The sequence below is a fragment of the Callospermophilus lateralis genome, chromosome 6, assembly GCF_048772815.1.
Source record: "Callospermophilus lateralis isolate mCalLat2 chromosome 6, mCalLat2.hap1, whole genome shotgun sequence".
Classification (NCBI taxonomy): Eukaryota; Metazoa; Chordata; class Mammalia; order Rodentia; family Sciuridae; genus Callospermophilus; species Callospermophilus lateralis.
In genome coordinates, this window is record NC_135310.1 from 75,375,001 (window position 1) to 75,387,098 (window position 12,098).

At 36.6% G+C, this 12,098-nt stretch overlaps 1 protein-coding gene across 2 annotated transcripts; it reads right to left on the reverse strand.

Moving 5' to 3' along the window:
- Positions 1-306: 306 nt before the first annotated feature.
- Smim8 (small integral membrane protein 8) lies at positions 307-11,735 on the reverse strand. 2 transcript variants are annotated; one of them, XM_076858440.2, is made up of 3 exons: positions 11,684-11,735; positions 2,250-2,406; positions 307-521 (listed from the first exon to the last, which is right to left on the reverse strand). In XM_076858440.2, the coding sequence occupies exons 2-3, from the start codon at positions 2,382-2,384 to the stop codon at positions 363-365; spliced, it is 294 nt and encodes a 97-aa protein (XP_076714555.2). In that variant the 5' UTR covers positions 2,385-2,406; positions 11,684-11,735; the 3' UTR covers positions 307-362. The 2 variants fall into 2 exon arrangements, with proteins under 2 accessions (XP_076714555.2, XP_076714554.1); XM_076858439.1 differs by lacking the exons at positions 307-521; positions 2,250-2,406 and adding an exon at positions 7,140-8,609 and having other exon boundaries at positions 11,684-11,730.
- Between the last annotated feature and the right edge of the window lie 363 nt (positions 11,736-12,098).

A 12,098-nucleotide genomic window follows, 5' to 3' on the forward strand; every position in this document is an offset into this window, starting at 1 on the left:
ATAATAGCTACAAAGCACGACTCAACTTAAAACATTAAAACATCCATGCACATTTAACAGCACTGAGTACTTTTATCACACAGAGCTCAATAATTAACAAAAATGACTCTATCCTCAAGTCTTTTTTTAAAAAGAGGATTTAATAAAAGAGAAATACTCAGATGCTCTTTCTGTGGAAAGAAAATAAGACAGTGGCTGCAGCTGTATAGGGACAAAATTTACTGTAGTCATTTGGCTACAACTGCTCCCTTCTCTTCTCATTAACATATTCTAAAATAAGAAATATGATTCTGTACACTCGCAAAATTTTCATTTGAAGATTTCAGAGCCTTTAATAAAGTTTCACTGCAGTAACCAGCCCTTTAATCCCATTTAGAAGTTTTTCTCCTCATATAACTGTGCCCTTCACTATCAATTGCTTCATAGAGGTCCTTTTTATTCTCTTGTGTTGCATGTAGATAACCAATATAAGCCACACAAAGTGACAGGGTGACCAATCCAAAAGCCATTACAGGTTTGTTCTGTCAAAGAAAAAAAAATATAAAGTCTCATTAAGACAATCATTTGAGGAGATTCAGCTGTCTCTTGCACTCTCCTCTTGACACACCAAGTCTTTGTTACCAGGCTAGCATTCCTATGGCAATATTTCAATTATCATTTACTCAATTATTTATTCAATTAGCTTGACTCTTGTTTACAGATTATAGAAGATTCCTGCTTCTCCTCTCTATAGCCTGGACATCTTAGATCTCCACCCTCAGGAAGGTGACACGTGAGAGAGGAGTGAGGCATGGACATTGGTCTGGTATGGAGTCTTCAGTGGTATCTATGTGATGCAAAGAAGTTGCTTAATTTATCTTGTCCAAGTCTTTCCACTTGCAAATCTCATAGTAGCTTATTTAATTAGAAAGTGAGGAATGAAGAACACAAGGTGTTTTTCTTGCCCAAGACATGTATAACTGTCAAAAAGCCTTTTATAACCTATTTTAGGCATAGAAGTAATAATAATGTGCACACTTTTCTGGGAGCCTAAATTTAGTGACTGGAACAGATATTATGCTGTTATAATAACTTTGACGTACTAGTGGAAGACCCAAAACCATAGAAGCAAAGCAATGTAACCTTGAATAAAATAAAATTAAATTAAAAACTTTTAAATACAGGAGTTTCCGGAATAATGTTTTGTCTATTAATATTTTGGGCCCATGGCTGACAGTATATAACTGAAATTCTGAAAAGCAAAAACTCAGATAAGGGGTAAGGGGTGACTATTGCACTACTTCAAATCGTAATTGCTAAAGAATAAGAGTTAAAGTTTTTGACTTGAATGAATATCTTTAAGAAAGCTACAAGCTCAGAGCAGTTTAAATTTGCAATTCTTGAAATTCTATTGGCAATTTAAAAAACACATTAGTTTGGTCTTTAAAACAATCTATCTTAATTTAATTAAGTTGACCTATTTAGCTTTAAAACAGCTTCCACTAGCAACTGCTATTAAAATTCTAATCAGATTTAATATAATTTGATTTCATTTACTTATAAAATAGAATTTACATTTATTTAAAAATAAAATTCATCAATCAAATATATTCATTAATTTACAGAAGAATATAAAAGTTTTTCTATCTCCACAACAGCATGCAAATGTATGATTTGAATTTTTTTCACAAAATGTAATATTGCTTAAATAATGATTTAAAAAAGCTGGAAATGCAGTAAGAACAATAAATTTCTATTTTTGTCTGTTTCAAAGGAAGGTCTTATTTACCAAATAGTACATGATCAAACCATAAGAATTACCTTCAGGCTGGGGTTGTGGTTCAGTGGTAGAGTGCTCGCCTAGTACAGGCGAGACCCTGGGTTCAAACCCCGACACCACATAAAAATAAATAAATAAAGATATTGTGTCCAACTACAACTTTTAAAAAAATAAATATTTTTTTAAAAAAAGAATTACCTTAAAAATAGTGCAATAATTAAACTAGTATGTTATCTTGAGAAGCTGATCCATTAAAATAATCATTTTCCATTATAATTCTCAAATGCCCTCAAAATACTTCATTTTATCTGTGTATTTATACATGAAACAGGATTTAAAATTTTTTTTCACTTGCTTTTATTCATAGAGAGGACTTACTAATTGATAGAAAAATTTCCATGATAAAATCAAATGCTACAGAAAAAGAACTTTCCATTTCAGATAGCCTAATTAAACATAAAGTCTTATCCTGGATTATGTATTATCTTACAGGCTTAATGAAGAGCTCTGGATTCACAGCTCGAAATAAGGTCGTCGTGCGTACCCCTCTGAGCCCTGGATTTGGAAAGTCTTTCTCTTTGGGTGATTCCTTTTTAAGTGTTGGTGGCTCAGGTGCTGAAGACATCTTGACTAATGCGATTTATTACCTAAAAATAAAGTAATACATTATTCCTTCATACTTGTTTCTTTGATAAATCTCTTTTTTAAAATATTTCTTATATAAGCAACAATAAATGTTGGCAAGGATGTGGAGAAAAAGGTACACTCATACATTGCCAGTGAACTGCAAATTGGGGCAACCACTATGGAAAGCAGCAAGGGGATTCCTCAGAAAACTTGGAATGGAACCACCACTTGATCCAGTTATCCCACTCCTGAGCATATACCCAAAGGACTTAAAATCAGTATATTATAGTGACACAGCCACATCAATGTTTATAGCAGCTCAATTCACAATAGCTAAACTATGGAACCAACTGATGTGCCCTTCAATAGATGAATGGATCAAGAAATTGTGGTATATATATACACAATGCAATATTACTCAGCCTTAAAGGATAATGAAATTATGGCATTTACTGATAAATAGATGGAACTGGAGAATATTATGCTAAGCAAAATAAGCCAATCCCAAAGAATCAAAGGATGAATATTTTCTCTAATATGTGGATGGTAACTCATAATAAGGGCCAGGGAAAAATAGAGGTAATTTGGACTAGACAAAGGAGAGTGAAGGGAGAAAAAGGGGCACGGCAATAGGAGCAGAATGAATTGTACATTACCCTGTGTGAATATATTACATGATCTGTGTAACTTTACATCATGTACAACAAGAAGAATGAGAAGTTATACTCCATTTGTATGTGATGTGTCAAAAATGCATTCTACTGTCATGTATGGCTAGTTAGAACAAATTTAAAAGATCTTTCTTATACTCATTTAAATTTTTTTTTATAGTTGTAGATGGACAGCATGCCTTTATTTATTTTTTTATGCAGTGCTGAGGATCAAACCCAGTGCCTCACACATGCTAGGCAAACACTCTGCCACTGAGCTACAGCCCCAGCCCTACTCATTCTTTTTTTTTTTTTTTTGAATTCCAGGTATGCATCAAAAGTGATTGTAAGTGGCACTTTAAGTTTGGTTTGCTAAAATGGTTATTACTATTATTTTTTCATCTCTTAAACCCCAGTAAAGTGGGCAGAAGTCTGGAGAATGGTTTGTTGGTCTGAGTCAGATTGTTATTACCTGTTATAAGAAGTCAGGGCTGGGGCTGGGGCTCAGTGGTAGAGCACTTGCCTAGCATGTGTGAGGTACTGGGTTCGAGTCTCAGCACCACATATAAAATAAAGGCATTGTGTCCATCTATAACTAGTTAAAAAAAGAAGAAGAAAAAGAAGAAGTCAGGGCTAAGGGAAAGAGAGGCCAGTGGGTAATCCATTCCTTTATTTACTCTTCTTTTCATTTTTTCTCACCTTCCAACAGTCCTTCCACAGCTGAGGGAAGTACTATACCATTCCTTTGCTTAATCTGAGGGAAGTACTATACCATTCCTTTGCTTAATATCTCCTACAGCTTTACCCCTGGCCTACTTTCCCCTCATCCTCTGCCTTTTTCCACTGGCCCACCCAAGCAGAAGAGGAAGCAGCTGTTTTTATTCACTCCCCCTCTGCCTATTAGCAACTCCCTGGAAGGACATTCTCTGCTATGTCCTTAATCTAAATATCCCTTCATCTCTTGGTTATTCTAAATTTATCCTATTAAATTGAAGTGTGTCTTTTGTCCTAGCTGGAATAGTCAACAATTTGAGAATGTTTTTCTCTTCCAGGTATCATTCCTGCCATCTAATACTGGGATAGTGGTGGTGGTGGGAGTGGGGGTTTGAAAGGGAGGTTAAAAAAAAAAAAAAAACCTTCCCAAAACTGAAATTAATGACAACAAAAGTCAATAAGAGTCAAACATTCACATTTAAGTTGGGCGTAGTGGCCCATACCAGCTCGGGAGGCTGAGATAGGAGGATCCTGAGTTCAAAGCCAGCCTCTACAAAGGCAAAACGCTAAGCAACTTAGTGAGAGCCTGTATCTAAATAAAATACAAAAACATAGGGTTGGGGATGTGGCTCAGTGGTTGAGTGCCCCTGAGTTCAATCCCTGGTACCTAAAATAAAAATAAAATTCACATTTAAACATTAATTGTTGCTTTGTACAAATATTCTTTATTAAGTCTTCTATTTTATACACTTTAAAAGCAACATTTTTTGCAACTTAACAGTCTTGGAGGAAATCAGGTGCTTAGCTTTTCAAAACACTTTATGCTGCAATGCTCCTAAAACATTAATCTATACCACTTAATAGGGTAAATACCTCATAGAAACATCTGCCTGAAGGGAAGGGATTCTCCACTTTCTATATTTGCAAAGGCTTTAGGTCATTGTTGGCTGTTCTATCTCTTGGTCCCCATACATGTTATAGTTATCATTGCTGATGTCATCATCTTCTCACCATCATGGCTTTCTGGTTCCATTTTTAAATAACTGAGAATCCCTGTAGCAATTTCATGTACTGCAAACACTTGGGAAATAAATTGCTATTTGTAGCCATGAAGTCTTCAAAATATAGCTGTTTGGGGATACCAGAATCAGTAGCAATTTAGAACTAGGATTCGTTCAAATACCATGTTGAGTTGGTATCTTTTTCCAGGTGTACCTCAGAGGTTTCCACAGGAATTATGCCTGTTAGTTGCCAACATATTACTATTGTACACGATTTTACAGACCACTGGGTCTCAACAACCACGTCAATGGTTTGCTTCATGTTGATGTTCTCAGCCTTTTTCTTCCTTGTCTAAATTTAATTATTCCTGCAACTGGCTCCAGTAGCAAGCTTTTGCTGTGTGAATAATCCCAGATTTGAAGGCTGAAGAATGGCTGTGCAATTCAATGGGAAAAACTCAACTTATATGCAATCCAAGCATGGAAATATGTTGTAGGCAAAGCGATTTCTTGCCAGCAAGAGGATACCGCATTTTGTTCCTTTCATTCTCTTGTCAACTTAACTCAGCTATTCCCTACTCAGCCATTCCCTAAAAAAATGTTATCATTTAGGCATGTGTGTTGGCTTGTCAATTACAGGAGAATAAATGAACAATTCTGAAGCAATGGGGGTTAGCTGACTTGCCAATGATGAGTGGTCCAAAACACTCTAGAGCATTATATAGCGATTACCAATCTTTTTACTTCCTTTTAAAAGACTGTCTCTGTCATGAAGCACAAAAGAAAGTCACAAACTGGTAGAGTATACCTGTTTCATCAGCATTTAAAACACCATTCAAGCTGTAACCAGCAATTGTTTGGTATTTGTTTTTAAAATTTCTCCTACACACAAATTACTAATTTTCTGGAACACTGTTTTCTTCACTACAGACAACTTCTGAAGCAATTCCATAAAGCGCCTAAAATTTGTTCAGTCAGCTGAAACTTACTATGGCCAAGTTAGTAAAAACCTGAGGCATTATGTTGCAGAAATAGTACAATTAAATGCTCATTTCCTGCATGAACTTCTTGGTTACTACCCAAAAAGGACCCACATTCAACTCTGCTTTAGTCTTAAAATACTTTTTAAACTTTCTCTTCAATCTTGGCTCAATCTTTAAAAATAATGGACAATGTAGGGGGAATGATGCTAAATACCTTGCCATTTCTCCTGTCTTGTGACAGCAATCTACTGTTTCCACTATCATCACTCTTCTCTTCTAATGAAAACTAATGAAGTGTTTCGTTTGACCCCTTTGAACCTTCCTATCATGATGATAGGATGGAAGATGTGACAAATGTGTTTAGAATTTAAGTAACAAATACTGGCCACCAAGTGCTGAAGCCAGATATCAATGATGTTTCTCCTTGTATTAAAAAGTACACTTGAATAGGAATGTTGGGGAAAGAGAAAATTCAAAAGAAAGAAATTAGTGAAGTGTAAACAGCATTTCAGTCCACCAACAGGATATATCTATAAGAAATATTAGGCAGGAAATGATTGACATATGGCCATACTGTTAGGATAGAATCAACAGGCTCAGTTTACTACTACTAGGACATTAGATAAAAATACTAGGAGAGGGGATGCAGTTGTGACTCAGTGGCAGAGTGCTTGCCTAACATGTGTGAGGCAGGTTTGATCCTCAGCATCACATGAAAATATATTGTGTCCACCTACAACTAAAAAAAACTAAAAATACTAGGATGGTCTAAAAAGGCAAATTTACAAAGGCAAGGCTTTCTAATCAGAAACTGACACAATGGGATGAAAACAGCTCCATGTCATTAAAACAAAGATATCCTATAAAAATGGATTAAAGTTGTTCATGGGGAAGAAAAACAAGGTAATAGGGGAATAGGTATGGAGAGCACATTATTATAGAGCACAGAAGAGTCCTCAGAGCATAGTTTATCGTGAACACTGTGTGGATGGCAAAGACAATGGGTCAGGAATTCAGAGGGGAAAATACACATACACACACACACACACACACACACACACACACACACGTTACAGCCAACAAAAATTTTACTACAAGTTGAATATCCCTTATCTGAAATGCTTGGGACCAGATGTGTCTCTGAATTTTTCTAAATTTTGGAGTGTTTGTATACTTAATGAGATAGGGGATAAAACTCAAGCCTAACCACAAAACTCATTTAATACTTCATATGTACCTTATCACAGACTGAAGGTAATTCACATAATACTTTAAATAATTTTATACATGAAAAAGTCTGTGTACACTGACCCATGAGAAAGCAAAGGTGCCACTATCTCAATTACCCATATGGACAATTTGTGGCTATTTGGCATCACCATCATTCCACTCTGAATTCACGTGCTACTAGAGAGCAATCATTTTAATATATTCATTCACACATAAGTGCTTAACAGGAAAAAACAGGACATACAATTAATATAGTGAAGAAGTAATACGTTCAAGGTAACTAAGCAGCACAGTGGCACCATTTGTTAAACAATAGCAGCTTTCAGTTTCCACCTGCAACATTGTTTGAATAAAAGGCTGTTGTACTCTATTTATTTAGGTGAGAAGAATCATCAGAAGCTGTCGAGGGGCCAGGAAGTGGCTCCTCTAGGGATGAGGAGGCATTGTGCTGGGTGGCTTTTTTAAAAGTTTTCTCCAGGGTTGTCTGCCTCATTAGCAGCAGTTTTTGTCTAAGAAGTCTCTCTTTGATTTTATAAACTGACATGATTTCTTGTTCTGTTATGAATGCACGCTGCTCTAGTCCTTTAATAAGCCCATCACACAGTCTGACCATGTTTTCCACAGGCACTTTCTCTGCAGTGTTAACATCCCCTTTGTCATCACTATTATCACGTTCACCTTGATGCAGTACCATTTCAGGTATTTCACCATTGGTCAATGAATGAACAACTGGAGCTTGATTACTGATATGAAAAACTTTTTTGATATCCACTTTTTCAATAAATTTCTCTGTTGCTTTGTTATTAGCAGCTGTTTTATCACCACAAATCTTTAAAAATGTAATACCATGTCTTTTCTTAAATTTCTGCAACCAGCCTGTTGAATATTCACAGTTTCCTTGAATTTTCAATTCATCATGATAGATCTTTGCTTGTTTCATGATTAGCATACCATTCAGTGGCATATGTTCATTGCGACGCTGACGGATCCACTCTTTCAACACACGATCAAGATCTTCATTCTTAGCTTTATGCAATGTTTTTCTATTTTTCATTAACTTTGGTTCATCACTTTCAGCATAGAACTTCAGCAGTTTATCTTTCTGTTTCTTCAGGTCATATATGGTGGTCATTCCAACACCATACTCTTCTGTAAGTCGTTTCACACTAATACCACTGTCCAGTTTTTCCAATAGCTTGACTTTCTGTGCTATAGATAAACATAAATGCTTCCTCTTTTTCTTATCATTGTTACTCACAGGGACATCTGCAGGCCTTTTTGACATTTTCAATAATATTTTTACACTGTAGAGCAAAGAATATGCAAAAAACTACTGCTAATAATGCATGTATGTCTTGGCCCCATGTGGAACATGCTGGGGAATCTGCTGTTGGCACAATGGGCCTGCACACAGTGTGCTTCTGTGAGAGAATCTGGGTGTATGGAGAAAAGATATATTGCAGCTGAAGATAAGGAGGGTCATATTTTCCTTGGGGATGCTGAATAAGCTGTGTTGTATACCTGTGTCTTGACTGCAAGCTGTCATATGAGATTAAGTGTGGAATTTCCCACTTGAGGCATCATGTTGGCACTCAAAAAGTTTTGAATTTTGGAGTATTTCAGACTTTCAGATTAGGATGTCAACCTGTATTTTAAAATTAAAGGGATGCAGTAATGTTTAATATCATGAAATTCAACCAATATGAGATGTGTCTATTAAAAAATTATCTGGGGTTCTAACTTGAATTGTAATGGCTAAATTTCAGTTACAAGATTACTTGATCTTTTTCCCTTAGAAGAACCTAGTTTTCCTTCATAAAGAATCAAGGAAATAAGCAATCAAGGTAGCCCTTATATTGCAACATCCATATCCAAATTCTTGTTAATAATATATCATTTATGTTAAATTAAACTCTTCACTAGAAATAACAAAGAATATGTGGACTGGGGCTGGAGGATAGCTCAGTGGTAGAGCACTTGCTTAGCAGGAGTGAGAGGTTAGGTTTGATCCCCAGCAACCCACACACACACACACACACACACACACACACACACAACACCTGGACTGGAAACCCACATGTATATTTTTAAAAATTTAATGCTACAATTTCCATTGTTTTTGATATTTTCTGGAGTTTATGAAAGTAACATTTTTCATTTTTAGCATTCTTCAGTAAGAAGTAAGACATCTCAGTTTTATGGTCCTTTCTCTTGTTATGAGCCAGAAACTGAAGATGTTATAATTGTTCTCCCAAAGTTTTCTAAACTTATTTACACATCAAATACATAATTAGATGTTTAAAATACATTAGATTATTTTTAAAATGTCCTGAACTTATTTATACATCTAATACAGAATTCTTTTTTTTTAAAAAAATATTTTTTAGTTGTAGGTGGACACAATACCTTTTTTAATTTTATTTTTGTGATGCTGAGGATTGAACCCAGGGCTTCACACATGCGAGACGAGTGCTCTACCACTGAGCCCAAGCCCCAGCTCCTAATACAGAATTCTTAACACTCAGATTACTGAGGTCAAGAATTTGTTATATGTAGTTACAAAAAATTAAAAGAAAAAATATTTTCCCATAAGAGAAAGTTATTCTGTATTTCTGCATGTGCCTGGCCCACAGAAGTGTATATATGTGGGAATTCGAGATGTACTGGTTGAATAAACAAGTGTGTAGCATGAAAAATCTCAGTTGACTCTTCACAGATGTATAAATCACCAGGATTTGGGGGAAAAACAAAGTTCTATATCAACAAGCAAACTTTTAATCTTGAAGTAAAAGCAGATTTGCTATTTTCAAATGCAGAGCTAATGTTAAGTTCCACTGCAAAAAGTTGCACAAATTGTAAGCTAAGACCAGGTGCAGTGACACACATCTGTAATTCCAGCAGCTTAGGAGGCTGACGAAGGACAGAGACTTCAAAGCCAGCCTCAGCAACTTAGCAAGCCCTAAGAAACTTAGGAAGACCCTGTATCAAAATTAAAAAAAAAAAAAAAAAAAAAACATAAAAAGGGCTGGGGATATGGTTTAGTGGGTTAAGTGCCCTGAGTTCATTCTCTGGTACCAAAAAAATAAAATAATTGTAAATTAAAAGCACACCAATAACTGATATTACCACTCAAGTGAACTATACCTAAGACAAAGTCAGTTAACATCAGGCACACTTCCATCAGAACTTTCTAAGTCTTCCCATCACTTTCTCCAACTTGCCCCCAACACACACACGTAATTAGCACTATTTGCATATAACCTTAACAAATATTTAGTTATACTCCCTTTTATAATCTGTTTATTTTGAACCTAGATTTAAATGAGGGAATCATAAAACACACACACACACACACACACAGGATAGCAGGAATGATAGAAATTTGACACTGCACCACTCCTAATTAATTTGGTGTGCAGGACCACTTGCAAAATAATAAATCAGGCACTACTGACTGCACAATCTATTCAGGTGCACATATTCTTATTCCTTTTAGAAGAATAAGGACATTTTAAAATGGACAAAATATTTTATTGGGAGTATAAATATATTTTAGTTTCATATACCACAGTATCTTAATACTTAAATAACTTGATGATTAGTAAACATGAGGAACTGTATTGTAAAAAAAAGGAGGTAAGACGATATCTTGATATTTGGGTCAGAACAACTTAAAAAATAATTTCAATTAGTACAAACAGGTTTGAGACAATCAGAGGACTTTATGGCTTGAGGGAATTTAGCACAGCCTCAAATTTCAACTTTACCACTTCTAAACTGTGATTTTGAGTAGGTTTCACTTCTGATTTCCAGACTTCACCTTTATGAAAGCAGTAATACTGTCTATTGCACAGAACAGATGCGAATTAAATGTATATGAATTAAATGAAAACATTTTTTAAAGCATACTAGATTTTAGATTTCCAGAAAAAGTTACTACTGTCATCTTATCCTCCATCCTCCTTTAAACAAAGAGAAACCCAAACTCAAAGTGATTGCCTCTTTGCTAGGAGGGTGGGATTATCCAGGTCACCCAACTTCCAGCCCACTCCTTACTCCATTACCTCATACCATCTCACTTTAGACTTGAAAGAAAACATGGACTTTGCATCTGTGAGTTATTAAAACAACATTTGTAATAATAAAAAATGGGTCCTATATGTTCTTTGCAATGTAATTTTTTTTTAAAACCTCTTTCCATTTCTTGAATTTACTGTACCTGAAAAAAGGAGAAATATTTTGTCAAGGGCTTGTTGCAGATATCCTGAAAAACCTATTTGGCTTCCCCGCAAAGTAGTACCTACACTTCCGTTAATTACTTAGGATCTACTCAAAGATAGGTGCATTTGAAGCCTCCAGGAGAAACTGCAGTTAATTAAGTTCCAGACTCTGTACTAGGGGGTTGAAAACGCACCGCTACAAAAGAAAAGGGAATCTTGTGAAATTACAAAACCACACTCCCCTAAATGAGAGAGCCTGGTGAGCGGGGGCCTCAAACAGCAGAGAAAGTCGCAAAGGTCTGGGAAATGGGCTTCTCTGCGGCCGCGTATTTCCGAGACTCGGCGTGCGGGCTCACATAGTACCGGAGCGGAAGGGTCGGGTTGCCTGAACCAACGCAACCAAGTACGCGGCACCTGACAGTAACACTGGAAAGGAGCAGCGTCCCTGCCCACTCCCAGCCAGCGTCCCTCCACCCGGAAACCCACCGCCACCGCTTACCTGCTGCGGGGTCACCCTTTCTCCGCGCTTGCGACTGCTCGGCCGCCTGCAAGAGAGAGAAGCCAAGCGCGCTCCACCCGGCCCACGCTACAGCGCCACCTACATCTCGGAGGCTGCAGTGCTGAAGCGCAGGGATAACTAGGTTCCACCTGCCCATGCCTCTTCCTCCTGAGATTGACCGTGCCACAGCGGAGTTTGTGGGCTGGAGTTTTGCAAAGGACATTTCCCCCTCCCCACTTTTCGCCTGTTGACCTGTCTTCAGCCTTCCAGCTTCAAATAACCTTTCCGTTTCATATTCATGTTTTCTACAAATAATAGGAGACCATCGCCAAGAAATATGTGTTTATTCAATGAAAATGGGGAGTATTACAAATTAGAAAAGAAGACTTAGGTCTAGGCTCTGTCTACCCTTACT